Genomic DNA, 19322 nt, shown 5'->3' with positions numbered 1-19322 from the left:
AGAAGGGTAGATAAAACGCGCACGGCGCACAACCACGCATGTACGACTGCGATGAATTTGGACGAACCGCGATCAACCCGGCGTCCCCGGCGATGTCAACGAACCGGGCCGGGGGACCTGGCGGAACGTATGTACTTATATTCGCCTGGAAATATATTTCGCCGAATCGCGACCGGACTCGTAGTCTCGTGCTCGCCCGTGCCTATCGACACGGGTCAAAACAAAAGACCACAATGCATGTGCAGTGAGCCAGCTGTCGCACGTGCGCGATACACATCTGCACGCGGAAATGTTATTACACAGAGAGGGGTTGTCATCATACACCTCCGCCCGCGATATTAAGTTTCGGAACGCGTCGAATTTCCGGGGGGATTGATAAGACACTAATTATGTTAAAATTGAATTAAATTAATTTATATTAGTCCCTTCTTGATTAATTATGTAAAACTGAAGAAATAAATTCCATTCTATTCTGAATTGGTTTACATTAAATTATATTATATTAATTTACATTGACTTAAATTAATTTAAATTAAATTAAGTCAATGTAAATTAATAAAAAATTATAATAAATAATTTAAATTAACTTATTTATAAATTGACTTCGCGTTTCGTTTCATGCGCATGATGTATCATTTTATCCTTGTTTAACATTTAGCGAGTAAAAAGGATAAGATGATATATCATATGCGTATCATAAAGGAAACGGAACTCGCACGCATAGAAAGGGTCATAGAAAGATCGCCGCGCCCAGAGAATGAAAGCCCTAAAAGGAGAGAATTGCATCTGAATTATATCCTGGAGAGATTCAGACTCACCTGCAAGCACCTCTTTAAATCCTCTTTCAATCGTCTTTAAATCCTCTTTAAAAAACCTCGTTAAGATCGACTTTAAGCACCTCAGCGACACAAGGCATCCAAACACATCTTTCGCTCTTGACCTTCTCTCACGGTCGCGACGATTACATCACTACGAGCCTTTCTCGAGTCGTTCGCCGCAATATATGTATAAGCGACATAAATTTACACTTTATTTACATATCTTTACAACGGAGCGGATCTTTACAACGGAGTATCAATTTATATACGAGACGAAACGCATCACGCGAGGGTGAATAAATTCGCAATAAATACTCGCGCAAGTTCTCATTAATTCTGCGAGATTTCCCGGGGAAATCGGGATAGATATATATTGTTACAGTCCAGAAGTCATCGCGTCACCGCATGCGCATCTTCTCCGTCCGGACCGTCGCGACCGCCATGTCGACGTGCTCGTTAATCAAAGGTATCGCCTGCTCGATCAGGAGCACCTCCGCGGCCGAGATCTTCGGCAGGCCCAGGTTCCGCCTGACGCCCTCCGGGCCCAGCTCCAGCTCGTTGGTGAAGAACCGGCAGACCGGCAGCACGTCCGAGCGCACGTAGGCGCAGGTGACGACGCGCTCGTGCCCAGATAGACCGGCGGCGAGGTTGACTATCAGCTTCGCCGCGGCCGTTCCGGACGATAACGACGGGCCCTCGTCGAACGCCGTCCTTGCCTTCTCGTTGCCGGCCCGAAACGATTGCAGCAAGGTCTTGCGTTGCACCTGAATAATATTAACAGTATTGTTATTCAGAGAGAGAGAGAGAGAGAGAGAATGTACAGATAATATAAATTTAATTATCGCCCAAGCGATATCGTACAATCGCAACTGTATAAATATCGTTAACTGAAATTATAATTAATGAATGAAAATATATGTAGATTGTAGATTATATTAAGAATATCAAGATCTTTACAGGAGAGATACGATACGTATTGATTTAATTTCTCTACTCGATCAATATCCGTGCAATGAAGATCTCGATTTTTAGAAAATTATATTAGAATTTTAATTTTTTTTCTACAAATGAATATATGATTATTTTATTTAGTTAACGCAACAGATTTTTTTTATCAAAACTAAAACAGAAGAAAATTACTGCGCCTTAATAAATTTCTTTATCTAGAGAGAATTTTTTAAATCACTTTTTTTCAAAGGACAAAATATTATTACAGAAATAATATTTATACACATAAATTATTGAATTAAACTCATTTTTTTTTAACAGATTGCACGGATATAAATAAATGAACGTTTTAAGAAAACACATAATTAATCTGAAAATACACGGACGGTACTTAAACTCCCAGATAGAACACAGTAGAAGTCACAATGATATTATTATGAAGTTATAAATGATATCATAAGAAACGTTATGACTTTAGCTGAGTTTCGTAAAGCGCATGATATATCATTTTATGTTGTTTATCGAATGTTAAACAAGAATGAAATAATACGTCATGCGCTTTACGGAACTCACAGCCTTTGTTTCACTTATAAGTCAGATAATGTAAGAATTGACGTCATCGTGACATCATTTGATTCTACGTTCTACCTTGAGCTCTTACTTGAGGAGGCTCTACACTACAAGGACCGAGATTTGAAATTGAAATTTCAACGACTAGGTATAGCTCGTGCGTACGTTCGTGAATTGGTTGAACGGGACGGCGCGCGACAATAGCGGCACGACGGTTGACGAGTCGGCGCCGCCGGCCAGCGGCACCGAGACGCTCGCGCGCTCCAGGTTGAGGATCGCCGCCGTCATATCCTCGATCTGCCCGCCGTACGTCGCCGTCGAGCCGACGATCCGGTCGGGATTCCACCAGCCCGCGCAGCGGAAGATCTCCGAGACCATCGCGAGCGTGGCGGTGACGGGGCGCGCGAACACGGCCACGAGGGCGTCCGGGCAGAAGCGCAGGATCCGATCTGTCATCTGACGCACGTAGTCGGCCGTCAACTTGAATTGCTCCTGGACCGCCGTGTTGCCCACCGCGGTGACGTCCGTCTCGTCCATGAGCGCGACGATGTTCGCCTAAGTATTTAAAAAAATTTTTTTTTTATGTTATGTACACGGAATCGTAATGTTTTAAAACTTGAATCATATCGGAGCACACGTACATACATTTTCATTGTGTACGCGTTTAAATTCACGCGTCAGGCATTATAATGATGCTATGCGTCATGAAAATGCATTCCAGGAATCGATCGCTACCGGCCACTATTAGCGCTATTGTGACATTCTCTACCGTAAACATAAAGTCGTATTAAAACAAGGATAGAATGACACAATAGCATTTATAGCACGCTCTTCGAACGCAGCCCATATGTGTATACAAAGAGTTAATACCTTAATTGTGAATTTATGCACAGATCGGAATACACATGCACACACACGCCAACACACATACCTATATACTTTTTCTGGTATTTAAAAGTCTGTGCATATTTCCCTTGTATGATACGCGATAAAATGTTTATATATACGGGAACAGAAATGTCTGAATTTGCAGATGTATCGGAGCATATTCAGACATGTGTTTTTTTCTAAATATTTATGCAACAATTTCCTAAAATTTAAATGTATATATATAAATATATATATATATGTAAAATTACAAAATTTGTAATATAATAAATATATTATAATTGAATAATTCTTTTAGATCGTGTATTATAAAACTGCTTTTTTATATATTAATTTTTGTCTGTTTTATATTATATATATTATATATATATTTATACATTTAAAAAATTATTATTAATCGAGTGAAATTTCTAGATTACTAAATTAAATCCTGATATCTCTCCCCTTTCAATTAATTTTATTTCAACAGATCCACAAGAGAAGATTTTCTATACGCTATCGGTATTTCTCGAAATTCTTACTTCTTTGAGAGCCTGTTTTATATCCTTCTTCTGGAAGCAACGTATACGAGGAGTGGTCTCCAGGTGCGACACGTCCGTCAAAGCCTCCGACGTGGTGCCCCGCGTGTCCACCAGGCATATGCTCTTGACGATCCCGTATTGCTTCAAAAGTACCGCGGTGTAAAGAGGCGTCACTCCGCCGCCGATTATGCACACCTTTACGCTGGCCCTGCTGTCCCTTTGTGCCTTACTATCTTTCTTTCTCCCCGTCGATTCTTCCACACTCCTCTTCTCGACCCTCTGGACGTCCTTCCGGTCGTCGATCGGAGGGATTTTCGAAGATCCGCGACGCGAGAAGACGGGATGACGTCCGCATCGCCGTGACAAATCGAGAAACGATCTCGACAGCGCGGTCATAACTAAATAATTTCAACGGTTTTTTTTGTGTGGATACGGAAAACGCGGTACGATTTATAACATTTCTCACGAATTTTGCAGAATACAATCAAAACAAGAACATTACCCGGAGGAGGGGGGGGGGGATAGTCGTGCGACTCCCGATGGATAACCGCGAGACAAACAAAAGTGATCTGCGATACGCGGCACGCATGTGAAGCTTGTGCGTAAAGTAAAGAGACAAATTGATACTCCTGTAATATACAGTTAATTAAAGCAAGTGATAAAAGTGAAAAAACGCGTTGATTAATATAAAAAGATACTTTATCCTTTACGGTTTACGTACAGAGACAAATTGATACTCCTAGTTGTAATATACAATTAGAGCGAGTAATAAAAAGTGAAAAAACGCGTTGATTCGAGTTAATATATAAAAAGATACTTTATTCTTTGTATGACAAAAATATACGCGTACGTATATCGTACGATATGTATGGTATTAAATACAAGCTCTTATTTCAAAAATATTATTAGTTTTTTTAACAATAACTTTTCATTCATCTCATAGCATCGTTATTCGTTTATAATTTGTATAATTTGATTCTGGCACATTGATCTGGCACATTGATCGTCAACGCGAACGTGATGATGGGACGGCGAGCATCTTCGGGTGACGTGGAATGTACACGTACGAATTTCAAGCGGTCAGACAAATGTCACATTTATCAAAAGTATTCTGTCGTAATCATTTGACACAGAATTAGAGATTCGTTAAATTACCGAGTTTTCATTAAAAAAAAGTCGTTACTCATTGTGAACCTTTCGTTTATCGATCGATATCGACGCAATGATTAAAACAGTGATTACATTCTGTTTATAAATTTTTTTTCAAGTGTATCGTAATGTAATTAATAATTATGTGTATTATATCGTATAAACACATGTCATGAAAGTAGATAAACTTACAATTTTTATTACAATATACAATCTATTTTCAATTCTAAAAAAAATATTTTCAATTTTGAAAAAAATATCAATTATTATTATTATTGTTATTCGTAAAACGTTTCAACAATTCCTTACGAAGAATATGACGCCCTGTCAACGTCTTATGTTTGCTTGAATAAAATGTGTACGTACAAAAACAAAGTCTCTTCAGGTCAACGATACCGATTCTCCGGGCTCGATGATAATATCCGACATGTCCGGCACCGAATGAATCTGCAATCCCTTCTCGTTCGCCAGATGCAGCAGGGATATAAAGGAGATCGGCACGCTCAACGCCTCGGCGTTCGTTTTCGTCAGCAGTTTCGGCAGCATCTTGTAAACGTCGCTGAACTGCTTCCCCTCCCTCATCGTGTCGGCGTCGTCCGCGGCCGTCTCGCCGCCGGTACTCGCCGCGTTGTTATTGTTCGTGGACTTCAGGCAGCTCCATATGGACTTCTTCAGCTGTCGCATGTCGATCTTCTTCGCCTTCAAGCAGTACGCGATGGACACCTTGTTGACCAGCTTCGGCGCGGCGACGAGGTTGTCGCCGGTGAGACCCTGGCTCAGCACAGCGGCGCTGTCGTCGAAGTTGCACTCGTCGTTACCGTCGTCCCTACTCCCGTAATCGTCGTAATCGTCATCGTGCTCAACATTGGGGCAGTATTCCAGTGTGTCGTTTGGATTGTTGTAGTCATATCTCTCGCCGTCGGACACGTCCGCGGCGGTCACCGCGTTCTCGTCGTCCTCCCTCTCACCGCTGTTCACCAGCTTCACCTTGTGGTACAGGTAGAGCTTGTTTATCTGCGCGATGTCGTAGTGCACGTCCTCCGGCAACGTCAGGCTCTCGGTGCTCCATTCCGCCTTCGCCGTCTTGGCGTGCAACTTGATGGACTGGCTCGACGCGAACTTCGCGTCTATGACATCGCGCGCCTGGTCGTACAGAAATTCGAAGTCCTTCCTCTTCCTTCGCTGCTTAGCCTGCATGCAAGCCGCTACCTGGGCGCCACTCGCCTCGGTGGCGGCGGAGGATCTGGCGAAGTTCCAAAACTTCCAATGGGACGGACCGGCCCAATGCAAGCTCATGTTCGGTTGGACGAAGGAATACTCGGACTGCCGGGCGGCGGCGTCGCGCACATCGACGACATTCACCTCTGAACGATCCGCCGACGGTCTCCGATGGCACACGGCAACCTGAACGTTGTTCTCGTGGTTGTTGTCGTTATCGTGCTCGATGTCGAAGTAATTCATGGGCTCGGGCGCCGGATCGTCGTCGTGCTCCACGCTCGCGTCCAAGTCGAATTGGAATCGATTGCCACTGTCGTTAGACTCGGTCTCCTCCTCCGGCATCTCCTCCGGCTCGTCATCCACCGACCAGCCGAGGAACTCGAAGTTCGAGTACGACGCGCAGTTGTCCAAGTTCGAGAAGTCCTCGATCGCCGGCATGGCGTACTTGACATTCGGATTACCTCGCGATTCGGCGTTCTCCAAGACGTCGACGAGGACGTCGTTATACAGATGCTGATAGAAGCCGGAATTCGCGTGATTCGGCAGCGTCGCCTGGTACAGCATGTCGCTGGTCTGCAAATCACCCTCGCCTATCATCGACGACATGGGTTTCGCGATCTCGACGTTGCCCCTCAGAGACTCCACCGTGCTGAAGATCCTCTGCTTCGCCTTCTTCCTCTTCTTCTTCTTCTGCGCCTCGACATTCGCCTCCGCGTCTTCGTGCGTAGCACCTTCACCCTGCTCCTCCGCGCTTTGGTCCGCATTTTCCGTCACCTGTTTGTCCAGTCCACCGACCATCTTGAGTATCTCCATATGCACGCTGTCCACGCGATACCCGTAGATCTTGGTGCTCACGTCCAAGGACGCGCTGGCCACTTGCAGATTCGACATATTCGCATCCTGCTTCTTTATCATGTACGTCATAAAATCAATCATTTCCAGACTGAATGCATTCTTGATGTTGATCTTGTTCTCGGCGCTCAGTTTTATGCACTGATTTATGCTCTCGGCCATCTGGGGCGCCGGGATATTCGCCAAGAGTCCCAGGCCCAGGGAGAGCCTCTTGCTGTTACTGCCGTTGGACGGTGACGTCGACGTGAGTATTTCACGCCGACGAGCGAGACGCTCCGCCTCGTCGTCATTTTCCGAAAGGGTACTACCCGTCGGCGGGGTCTGAACAATGGACTTCCTTCGCAACGGCGTCGAAGAGGTCGGTGAATTTTGTATAGCCTCCAGCCTCTTGTGCGTCAGAGATTTACGGGCCTCCATTTTATCCGTGAAAGATTTTCAACTTCCTTCTCGTTTATATACTGCTACGGTACGCGCGTGCTTATCCTTAAATTAAGCCTTACGCTTCTGAAACAAGCGAGCATCAATTAGCATGACATCGTTTCAATTAGCATAACAAATTTTCAGTGACGTAAGTAAATCACTTATATGATTATATTGCATACCTTTCTGAACAGTCATTTTCTATGAAAGTTGTGGTTACAAAATAGTATAAATCATGGCAAATTATATCACACGCTATCAGTGATAAGTGAAACTTAATCTAAACGTTTTAAGAATCAAGTTATTGACTATGTTTATACCATTATGTTTAGTCTGTCTATATTCATTCTAAATATGACCGTCATGATAATGTAAACAATTTATCTATTGCGTTTGAGTCAAATTCATAAATTTAAACATAGGGTATGGTGGAACATACGATGTAAACATAGTCATTGTCAAGTAAATATTCTCTTAAAGAATTTTAAGATAATCAATAAATTCACCTCAAATCAGTCAATGGAAGAATATTATCAGATTTATGAATTCTGGTTATTCCGATGAATTTGTTTAGGAAAAGAGCTGTAATTATTGTACGACATGAACAATAGCAGATAAGCGAATTATTTTGACTTCTAAAAAAGATCTCAGATGAAACAGGAATTATTAAACGAGTAGTTTCTACCGATCTAAGAGGATTGCATTTCATTTTCAGCGTTTTAAAGAGTCACTCTGTTATTGTATCAATGCAGGATAAACACAGTCCTCGTTAAGTATAAATATTCTCTTGAAGAATCTTAAGGTAATCAATAAATTCACCTCAAATCAGTCAATGGAAGAATATTATCAGATTTATGAATTCTGGTTATTCCAATGAATTTGTTTATCAGGAAAAGAGCTGTAATTGCTGTACAACATGAACAGTCTCAGATAAACGACAGTTATTTTTACTTCTTCTAAAGATCTCAGATGAAACAGAAATCATTAGACGAGTGGTTTCTACTGATCTAAGAGCTGCGTTTCATTTTCAGAGTTCTAAAGAGTCACTTTGTTATAATATCAGCGCGAGGATTGATGTAGAAAGTGCAGAATCCTTTGAAGAATCGGTATTACTACAGCTTACAAAAAAAAATCACTTCATTCACAGCGAGAAGTCCTCTTTTCTCAAAACTTGACTTTGCAGGTGGGTTAAGTTAGCTTCTAAAAGTGTATCTCGAAGGGCACCGCTTGGCATTACCCACCGTTTACGTCGGCGAAATTTTTCACTACTCTCTCGAGATCGGCCCGGATCAGTCGCAGCAGGGTGTAATAGCGCTGCAGCTCATCGTGAGTCTTCTGCAGAACTTCCAACGTGCGATTTTTGTCTTGCGACGAAGGCATCGAAGGCGTTCTGTCTCGTGAAAGATATACTACGTGAAATACGCTCGAGCGACGTCTCGCGTCGTCGGGATATTAAGCGGCCCCACGTGTCGTCGTTTCCGCACCACGCCGGTCCGACGCCGGTCCTGAACGAAAAACCACACGACGAAGGTCGGCCCGGCAACAACACAGCGAGGTGCATACATATACGTACGTTGTGCGCGTCTCTCTCGAGGAGCGGACGATGTCAGTTGTCACATTCAAATATTTACCGACCGCCGTTGGCGTCGGCGTCGCCGGCGTCGCCGCGCGCTCCTAAAGGCGCGCCAGATTGCGCTATAGATCTGCTGCTCCGTTTAATACCAGTTCACGAAGAACAGCTGCGACAAAAAATCGATCGAGAGGACGATCTCGGACGATCTTGTCAGGAGAAGGAAAAGAGAAGAGAAAAATGTGCGGAGAAAATTCGACGGAAACTAATTTCTCATCTCGAACGAAGGGCGTTTTCTTCAGTAATATCGGCGAATTCTCGGACTGCAAATGTACAGTCCCCAAGAGTAGAGATAATTTGTTACACCTAATTACTTGACCCTCGCGCACTTTCTGCACTTCAGAGGGAAATATGAGAGTAATTATGGAAAATAAAAAATTAGAAGGACAGATTAATTTTAATTACATACTAATTGACATAATAATTTTAAATAGAAATTTTAATTAACGCAATTTAAATTTTACATATATATATATATATATATATATATATATAATTAAGTATTAAATTAAAAATTTATAAATCACATAAATATTGAACTTGAAAGATTTCCAAATAAATATTAAACTAATGAATAATGAACGTATATTTTGTATATTTTTACGATATTTTTACGCCCGTAAAATGAAAGGTTTAATTGCTTCTGGTAATTATTATAATAATTGCTGTGACAATTTAGAATGTCAAATTATATCAAATTCGAGATATTAATATTCTTAATACTCAGGCACAGATGCAATTTGGTCCAGAGCTTGCTCCATTTCCTTATCCCGTTCAATAGATAACACGTTATACAAGGCGCGCTGGAAGATAGACGTCGGTCCGAGAATGTGCAGGCGAACGTCGCATTTTTCTAATAGATACAGCCACTTTAATTCGCTGCGTTTCTCTACCGTCATTGCCTGCGATAATTATATATTTTGTAAGCTTGTTGAAATTAATTTTAAAACTAAGTTAGACTTATATTTAACAAACATATATAGTACTTGAAGCAAAATTATATTTATTATTTTTGCCATTTCAACCAATAGAGAATTTTTTTACGAATTTTTACATTTCTTGTAAATACAATTAACTGAAAACAGAATTGTTTGATTGCAATTTAAATATGGAGTACCTGAAATTCGTCAACTGTGCAGCCCAAAACTCGCTCCGCGATGTCACCGGTCAAGCGACATCCGATAAGATACCCGGTATCGTCTTTCAAATTTATTTTTACGTTAAACTTTATGGTGTTTAACGGTGTCCGCATCCCGTTGCCCGACGGACAATTTAAGTTCATACACGAATCTTGTACGTTTTCGACAATCTTTTTACATAGGGCACTGAAAGTAAAAGTAAAATAATATGACAACACAATAATTGATTATTTAATTGGATATATAAATGTGATATAAATAAAGAAATTACCATTTTGTAATTATCATGTCCTTAAGTGGACCGTCTAGATTCATTTCGGTAATCGAAGCTCTCACGATCGTTGCGAATTGCAATCTTTCGTCCTCCGTAGTCGCTTTCTTCTGTAATTTCTCCGTGATTTGCTGCACCGTCATTACAGTCGTGATAGTGTCCGCTGTTAGCACAGAAATTAATAACAATAACAATTAATAAAATTTACATTACACGCACGAAGAATAATTACGCCAAATTTTATCTCTACAAAATACAGGTCGAGAAAGAGAAAGATATCTATTTTTGCGGTCATTATTATATGCGTTTACTATTTGAAACATATTCTTTAAGGGAATCGTAAGTGACAAATAGCTAGAAAATATTTAATAGTAATAAATGCTCGAAAAATTGAATTTTGTAAACGTATGTATCATAAATTTCGTGGACCATTATTCAAACTATTTAAAAAAGAGAACTATTTTTATATTCTGAAATGGAAGAATTTTTAGAAGCGCTCGATCGAAACACATTAATTTTAAAAGTAGTTAAAATTATAATTTAACAAACATATAATAAAGCAAAATGATTTTTATTATTTTTGTCATTTCAAGCAATAAAAAATGTTTTAAGATTTTTTAGAAAGTTCTTTCAAATATTTGAAGTTACGTTTTTATTCACAGATTTTCATAGTCTTTTACCAGATTTTACCCATCGCGGCGGCGACATTTTTTACAAAAAAACAGATTTTAATAATTAATATTATTTTAAAAATCGAAATCTCAGATCTTTAGCATCGTAAAAGCGATAAGTAAACATTAAAAATATATATATATAAAATTATCTTTACGTTAATTTTGGCATAAAACGCTCATTTGTTGTTCTTACGATTTGGTATGGCGAACGGATCGGTGCACATCGAGTCAGGATCGTAATGCTGTATCGCTTTCGTCATTTCTGCAGCTTGGGGTATATTCCGACACTCCGTGATCAATGTTCGCCTTGCTGCGTATAATAGAAATGACACGTTGCAAATGTATAATAACAATTCTTTCCATTATTTAGCGCGCAAAGCATTGAAATTAAAAAATTAAAATTTGTAAAAAATATATCATAAATTTCATAAACTGTTGCTTTTAAAAAAAGAGACCTATATTTTATATTCTGAAATGGAAGAATTTTTATAAGCGCTCGAGGCATTAATTTTAAAATAGCCAAAATTATTTAATAAAGAATTATTTAATAATGAAGCGAAAGGATTTTCATTATTTTTGCCATTTCAAGCGATAAAGAATTTTTTTTTAGAAAGCTCTTTTGAATTAATATTTAAAAGTTACGTTGAATCTTATATCCGCAGGTTTTTAAAGTCATTTATCAGATTTTATCGATCGGCGACATTTTTTATATTAAAAAAAATGATTTCAATATCATTCTAAAAATCGATATCAGATATTTAATACGTACAGATGCTTAACGCCGTTTTCTTTTTATACTCATCGTATGCGATGCGAGCGTTAATTAAGAATAGCGTCGTTTTCTTCGGTTCCCAAAAGGCGGACCTCTCGATCCAATCCTTGTCCCACAGCATCAACGACACGGTGCTATCCGTCGATCCATCCGCGACTTCGAAACTGCGACACGTTAAGGCTCGTCCGTCCCGTGTCATTATATGACGCGCGTCGGCGATCTGCGGCAGGGTTTAATCGATTATTACAAGTTGATATTCACGAGCATAAAAGTGAAAGTCTCATTGAAGAGGTTTTCGCCGTGTTGACTTTATTTAAGAAAATTTCTTAAAAAAAAAAAAACGATCACGGATTGCAATTTTTTTCTCTGATTTCTCTAAATTAAATAAATTATCTATTTTCCTTTAGCCGCAAGAAGCGCGTAATTGCGGATTCGGCGCGTTAATTATATATTCGGTGCAACTTACAAACGTAACGACGACCAGAAGGTCGACGAATCGATCGCACAGAGCGTCTATATTGTCCAGGATCAGTTTCAGGCTCTTCGCGGAGGTCACGCTTTTCACAGGTCGCGTCAGCAGATTCTTGTACTGTTCGCAAGTTGGCGCGTCGTGATTCTGTATGAGGGCCGCGCCCTCGTTGACGATCAGGGCGAAAGGGCTGGAGGTCGCCGGCACGAATTGCTCGTTCCTGTCGTTGGGATTGCGTTTCACGATCTTCGCGCTTATCACTTCCACTGTAAAACGGAGGCTGTTATCAAGACTTGCCAAAAATCTTTAAATATGTGTGCACTGAATTTGTTTATAGGCTTTACTCGCGAAAATCGACTAATTAAAATCTGTATATAGACCGAGAGTGAAAATAATTTGTGTTAAATATTTAAATCATAGAGAGAATATATATGTATTAAATATACAAAACAAGGGCAAACCGTACAATGTACATTAATATAACGTTTTAAATAATATAATTAAATGCATGATTAAATATTCATAATTGCCCACTAACGATGCCTAATCAATAAATAATAGATATATTAATTGCAGACTGATACATTTAACTGGCTCTTTGTAATTTTGGGGCTATTCGATTTGTAAAATATATTCACCTACGGATCCGATGTTAAACGTGGACGACAATTTCTTTATGTATTCCGAGCTGCCCCATACGGTGACGTTAATAAAGTCTTCCTCGGAGTCGCGCAAAGTGAATGTGTACACGCTACGTTCGCCATGGCTAACTGCAAACATATATATCAATGGGATAAGGGGAAAAGAATCTCAGCCTGCTTTTCATTTCGGTGCGAAATTGAAAGATGAAAAATTTAACGTAAAGGCAATTCAACCGAATTGTCCGTTAGATTCACAAATCTAAGCGACGCGTTTAATGTAAAAATTTAATATAAAAAGGCAATTCAATCGAATTGTTCGTCAGATTCACAAATCTAAGCGACGCGTTTAATAGGAAATGTATGCGTTTTCGACGCGAAAATTGTAAACAATCGACAAGATGGCGCAATGCATTTTGTCATCTCTATTATACGTATAATATTTAGAAAGCTGTTCCGTAAAAAAAGAGTTCCGTTTCTGCAAATTAATCCGTTTGTTTCCGGATTTCTGTATCAATTATAGCCATCATCGATCCATCGGATCGAAACGCGAGAATAGAATAAATAAGACAAAGTAAAAAAAAAAGACGGAAGGCATATACATACACCTGGTTTGAGTGGCGTCGAACGTTCTCACGTTCGAGCTACTTATAATCACGCCGATTACGAAGGTGTTCGGTATGCCGTCCCGCAGCGATCTTATCTCCTGCCTGTACAGAAAGGACATCGTCCGACGGTCGACACGAACGTCAATTCAACGTAAAGTCAAAGCGGAAAACGGAGAGGAGAAGTATTCGCGTTCGTACGCGCGTGCAACTTGAAGCGCGATCAGTCAACTGCAGTGCGGCCGGCGCGATCGCGCCGCACCAGTGACGTCCAATACAAAAGTTCTCAAGGCGAAAAATGTGTTTCTAAAGCTGACGTAATTCGATTTTATGTCTAATTAAGGCTGTCTCTAGATTTGGATGCTATACGATTATTTGGTCAAATGAAATTAAAGATCACCTGAAACTCAAGTTTAAGATCGTAAATTTAATTAATTTACAAACAATGAAGATCGGAAAGCGCCAACTTAATTTAAGTCAATGTAAATTAATGTAATGTAATTTAATGTAAATTAATTCAGAACAGAATAGAATTTATTTCTTCAGCTTTACATAATTATATAGTCGAGAAGGGACTAATACAAGTTAATTTAATTTAATTCAATTTAATATAATTAATGTAGTGTCTTATGTAATTATATATAATTACACATAATTATAATATAAAATGCCTAAAATTTATAAGCTCCAAGTGAATATCTGAAATTAAAAGCCACTGCCTGCGCGCTGAGATTGGCGGATTTAAATGTACGATTTGACCAATCAGAGCTCCCCGCCGCTCCGTTTTTCCACGCTTCCGATTGGTCGTGCTCCAATTTTCGATCACCGGAGGCGGCTTTTGAATGTTGGACAAAATCACCTTGAGAGGTCTAGGCGCGAAAGGTTGGCACGCCTGACACGACAGCCGTGACTCACGGGGTTGACGGGGCGTCTAGGGACGTCGCGCGGAGCGAGGCGAGGGACGGGAGACCGCGGCGGTGAGATCAGGTGAAATCTATTGAGTTGCAGTCGATGAATCGGGACGCCTGAGAGAGGGTTCTCGCCATACGGGTGAAGGGATAAAAGGCAACTCGGACTCGAGACCGTCGTCGAGAATGGCCGACAACGAGCAGAAGGCGACGCTACTGGTGGCGGAGGCCGGGAGGAAGCTGTCGTCGTCGAAGGGCTTCTTCGGCGCCCTGTTCGGGTGAGAGAGAGACGATCGATCCTGCCCCGACCATGAACTCGCCCGATCGGAGAGCGCGTGAGAACCTCTTCTCGCGCGCGGTACCCCCCTGCGCGCGATCCTGCGTCGCCCGCGAGTGCCTCGTTCCCGCGGGTCGCCCCGACTCCGCGTCCCCGCCGCGGCGACGATCGCCCGCGCGTATATCGCGCGCTCGGCTTTCTACGTCGCGTCGAACGACCACCCCGAGCGTGTGGACGCACGTCAATACGTGACATCTGTGGACGATATCGGCGATCCGTCGACGCGCGATAATTGGAGTTCATCGCGCCGCGAAGACCGTCCGCGAGCGGTGTTTTGAAATTCCGCGACGTCCTCGCGCAATATTTCCCCTTATCGACGAGTCGCGTTTCGATCAGTTTCGATAGCGCCGATATTGCGTCGTTAAAAACACGATAACAAAGTCCGTCAGTGTCGTCGACTTTGACAGGGCGATGTTCGACTTTGCAGGAGCTCGTCGAAGGTCGAGGAGGCGGTGGAATGTTACACACGGGCGGCGAACATGTTCAAGATGGCAAAGAAGTGGAGCTCGGCGGGGAAGGCGTTTTACGACGCGGCCGATTTACACGCGAAGGCCGGCAGTCGTCACGACGCGGCGAACAATTACGTCGACGCGGCCAATTGCTTCAAGAAGTCCGACACGAACGGTAACTTGTCGAGCCTGAGTCTAGATCTATTGGAAATCATGGAGAATCCCCATGGCGATTAAAAAAACTACACCGAACCGTGATTAATATGTTCCCGCTCTTTCCGTCCTTGCAGAGGCGATTAGCTGCTTGCTGAAGGCCATCGAGATCTACACCGACATGGGCCGTTTCACGATGGCGGCCAAGCATCATCAGAGCATAGCCGAGATCTACGAGAGCGAGGCGGTCGACCTGGAGCGCGCGGTGCATCATTACGAGCAGGCCGCGGACTACTTCCGCGGCGAGGAGAGCAACTCCTCCGCGAACAAGTGTCTTCTGAAGGTCGCGCAGTACGCCGCGCAGCTTGAGAATTACGACAAAGCCATTCAGATCTACGAGCAGGTAAAGACCGAGAGAGAGAGACATCCTGTCGCGCGCCCGCGCGCGGCAATAGATGGTTACAGACAAGGCGGAGTTGTAAATATTTATTAATTGATTGATTCGCGAATGTTTGATCACTTTCGTCAATTTGCCTTACAGGTCGCTTCCGCGGCATTAGAAAGTTCTCTACTAAAATACAGCGCCAAGGAATACTTCTTCCGCGCCGCGCTGTGCCACCTGTGCGTGGACTCGTTAAACGCCCAACACGCGATCGAGCGTTATCAGGAACAGTACCCCGCTTTCCAGGACGCTAGAGAATACAAACTGGTCAAGGTACGTTTCCACGATAAATTACCATTGTCGCCTAACGACTCCCTCTTCTCTTTTTTTTACCGTTTGATAATTTGTATATTGTGCATCTGTAGACGTTGATAGAGCATTTGGAGGATCAGAATCTAGAGGGTTACACAGAAGCGGTGAAGGAGTACGATTCAATTTCAAGATTGGATCAGTGGTATACGACAGTATTGTTACGTATAAAAAAGCAAATTAACGATAATCCAGATCTACGCTGATCAGCTCCCCACTTATATTATTTTCTCGCAACGATATTATCATTATTCCCAGACCATGCGTATTCGTTATTGAGCCACGCTCTACTTTCAACTTGGGAACTATAAAAGTAGTTTCGTTTTTTTTTTTTTTATAAATCCGGATGTAATGCGCTTTTGGCAATTTATTTGTTATATTTTATCTTGTTTAAATCAACATTAAGAGTATCCATAAAATCGTGGAGAATCACGGTATGCAAGAATGTGAGAGACGTATATTTCGAACGTCGTAATCCTCGTGATTATTTTTTTTTTTATTAATGAAATATATGATCGGATACATCAGCAATACATCAGCAAATGTTATACTGAGAATATCCTGGTTTTTGTTGTAAAATAACAGCTTGGAGAGTCTTTATTTTGCTTACCTTGTGTACTTTGTGCGTCTCGTTTTCTTCAAGAAAAAAAAAAAACAAAATTTCGATACTCTTACTAAGAATTAACCATAATTATATTATAGACTTTAGGTTTAAAAGCCTAAATAACAAACTACAAACAGCACACTGGATCGATAAATTTTTTTTATTTGTTTCCCGCCACCAGATAATTTTGCAACACACGTTTCTCAATTATATTTTCCTCTCTCGTTTAATAGAGCAAGAGAAGCAGGTCTTTGTATATTGTTTCCGTGTATATAATCTCCCATATTTATTGAATGTGTAACAAAAACTTTCCTTCGTTTTCTTTAAAATATGACTGTCGATACGATTTCTGCTTTTTCCTCGTAATTTTTTTTTTTTTCTACGATATTTTACGGCGTGGAAATTACGATCAAATACGACCGTCATTTGTCACTCTTGCACTGCCAAAGTATTAAGGTAACGAGTGTAGAATACGTCCAATTGGTACAGTTCACGATTTTTTCTCTTTGTTCTCCCCCCCCCCCTTCCTCCCTCCGGCCTCTTCTGTCTGGCAAATTCGTCTGATTTGGAAATACGGCTGCTACTTTGTTATAGGTTTACAGCTTTAGGTCGAGCGATACTATTAGCGTAACACCATACATTATTCCTTCCCGATATCGAGCTAAAAAGAGACACACGTCGACATAATCCATTACACAATGTTTTCCCGCAATAAGGTAGCGTTGTATCTAATCTAATTAGTACTTATCGCCTACGGTTAAGCATACTCTTACAGAGAAAAAAGAGAGAGAGAGAGAAGTAAGCTGATAGGGAACACGATCGCGAAGTGCATTTACAGTTGGAATACCGTAAAACGATTGCGTTATCAGAATTTGAGTGTCTATACCGATCTTTCTACGTTTCTTTTCACATCATGCTCGATGTTACCGCAGCTCGTTTTTTCTGCAGTACAATCGATTTGTGATCGGTGCAATCGGTAATTTTTAACGATACTCGCAAAACCTCAAACCTTGTTTCACCTTAACGAGAAATGTAGAAACATTAATGTTAATGTTGCAAAAGTTTCGAATACATTATTGTCATAAGAGCTGCGAGGTGCACACGCCCAAGCGTATAGACATCCACAATTAAAGCGGATGCTCGGAAATTGATTTAACAATCGGTCGCATTAAGAATCTTCGCATTTTATATATAAGAGCATATATAAATAATATATATATATATATTGATACGATATTTCAGTGACACATGATACAATTCCGCTGTTAACTAGGAATTAGAAAGGAATTATCTGCATGCACGCGATTAAAACGGAACATGCACTTAGCGTAAGCGTATGTATACTTATTTGGAAAAAAAAAGAGAGAAAAAAAAGCAGAAAGAGAAATGTGGAAGACACGCACGTAATAATAAAAATTTCAAACTCTCACACCCAAGTGTGCGCTGCTTTCCGGAAGAAACGAGGTGGAAGCCAGAGACCTACAATACGCCCGGGAATTCTTGTACAGCTCTGACGCGAGAACGAAGCGACGATTTTAATTACGATGTTCCGCAATGTTTTGCCCGCATAAATAATCTATCTAATTTGCAGCCGTTAACGTAATTTACATTTCGCGTTTCGCTTGCGTGCTGCTTACACACAGGGTCTAAACGACGTTGATGTGCTGCAAACCGTTTTTTTTTTCTGCAATTGCTTGTGAGGCAGGCACGCCTGTAAATAACGAGAGACCGCTAAGTGTGCGTCGCGCATCGACATTTACCTGATTATTTTCTGTACAGTTTAATAACGTCTAACGCTTCCATATACGTATCTTTAGGAAGGCATTGTACACGCTGTCGTTTAAGTTTGTTGGAGCAATACGAGTCGAATGTGAAGTCGAAAAAAAAAAGCTGGAAAATGCCCATGATTTATTTTGCGCGAACACCATAATGATGATGATGCTGATGTTTGGTTTATCTACTGATTGTTACGCGTCAATCGATCACGGAATTTATATTAGACAGGATTATATATATATGTTTTATATACTTTACTGTATACATTATAAAAATGTTTATCTTTCTTGTTACACTCTTGTATTTATATATATATATATCTGTATGTTGAGATGTATATCGTTAATTTTTCTTTTTGTCACTTTTGTAGTTGAATAGAGCGTAATACCGCACGCGCAAACGAAATTTGTATAATTTGTAATTATAAAAACGTTATATAATTGCGACGATATAAATTCTTATGTTTCTTTTTTTTTTTAATATGAAACGTACGTTAATTTATTTGCTTGTATATATCTTTAAATTTCTGGTTCGTATTTACTTGTACGTTTACGCATACGGATAACATAATAAGTTATAGATTTTAGTTGTAATACTTGAATGTGTATAACCAGCTGATGCTAGTGTTTAGTATACATTTTACTAAGAAATAAAGTATACATATAGCGATTGAATTTTTTGTCCAACATAACGATATATTTAAAAGTCTATATAGAAACTTTATTGTTAGAAAATAATACGCCTAATGATTATTATCTCGTG

At 40.7% G+C, this 19322-nt stretch overlaps 4 protein-coding genes across 5 annotated transcripts; 1 reads left to right on the top strand and 3 right to left on the bottom strand.

Annotated features, from left to right (window-relative positions):
- Window positions 1-1004: 1004 nt before the first annotated feature.
- On the bottom strand, window positions 1005-5341 carry LOC105452796 (probable malate dehydrogenase, mitochondrial). Its single transcript, XM_011694217.1, has 4 exons — window positions 5261-5341; window positions 3746-4143; window positions 2502-2891; window positions 1005-1582 (listed from the first exon to the last, which is right to left on the bottom strand). The coding sequence occupies exons 2-4, from the start codon at window positions 4139-4141 to the stop codon at window positions 1217-1219; spliced, it is 1152 nt and encodes a 383-aa protein (XP_011692519.1). The 5' UTR covers window positions 4142-4143; window positions 5261-5341; the 3' UTR covers window positions 1005-1216.
- LOC105452797 (condensin complex subunit 2) lies at window positions 4538-9020 on the bottom strand. Of its 2 annotated transcripts, none has more exons than XM_011694218.1 (2): window positions 8626-9020; window positions 4538-7468 (listed from the first exon to the last, which is right to left on the bottom strand). In XM_011694218.1, the coding sequence occupies exon 2, from the start codon at window positions 7379-7381 to the stop codon at window positions 5276-5278; it is 2106 nt and encodes a 701-aa protein (XP_011692520.1). In that variant the 5' UTR covers window positions 7382-7468; window positions 8626-9020; the 3' UTR covers window positions 4538-5275. The 2 variants fall into 2 exon arrangements, with proteins under 2 accessions (XP_011692520.1, XP_011692521.1); XM_011694219.1 differs by lacking the exon at window positions 8626-9020 and adding an exon at window positions 7891-8560.
- Window positions 9021-9515: 495 nt separating this feature from the next.
- On the bottom strand, window positions 9516-13811 carry LOC105452794 (meiosis-specific with OB domain-containing protein). Its single transcript, XM_011694216.1, has 8 exons — window positions 13584-13811; window positions 12978-13109; window positions 12337-12605; window positions 11868-12090; window positions 11292-11408; window positions 10425-10587; window positions 10132-10339; window positions 9516-9916 (listed from the first exon to the last, which is right to left on the bottom strand). The coding sequence occupies exons 1-8, from the start codon at window positions 13702-13704 to the stop codon at window positions 9731-9733; spliced, it is 1419 nt and encodes a 472-aa protein (XP_011692518.1). The 5' UTR covers window positions 13705-13811; the 3' UTR covers window positions 9516-9730.
- Window positions 13812-14511: 700 nt separating this feature from the next.
- On the top strand, window positions 14512-19234 carry LOC105452793 (soluble NSF attachment protein). Its single transcript, XM_011694215.1, has 5 exons — window positions 14512-14768; window positions 15255-15451; window positions 15567-15832; window positions 15971-16144; window positions 16237-19234. The coding sequence occupies exons 1-5, from the start codon at window positions 14677-14679 to the stop codon at window positions 16384-16386; spliced, it is 879 nt and encodes a 292-aa protein (XP_011692517.1). The 5' UTR covers window positions 14512-14676; the 3' UTR covers window positions 16387-19234.
- Window positions 19235-19322: the final 88 nt, after the last annotated feature.

The sequence above is a fragment of the Wasmannia auropunctata genome, unplaced genomic scaffold, assembly GCF_000956235.1.
Source record: "Wasmannia auropunctata unplaced genomic scaffold, wasmannia.A_1.0 LD336026.1, whole genome shotgun sequence".
In the NCBI taxonomy this organism is placed as follows: domain Eukaryota; kingdom Metazoa; phylum Arthropoda; class Insecta; order Hymenoptera; family Formicidae; genus Wasmannia; species Wasmannia auropunctata.
The sequence above is the reverse complement of the archived record's forward strand: the minus strand, read 5'-3'. Positions and strand labels throughout refer to the sequence as shown.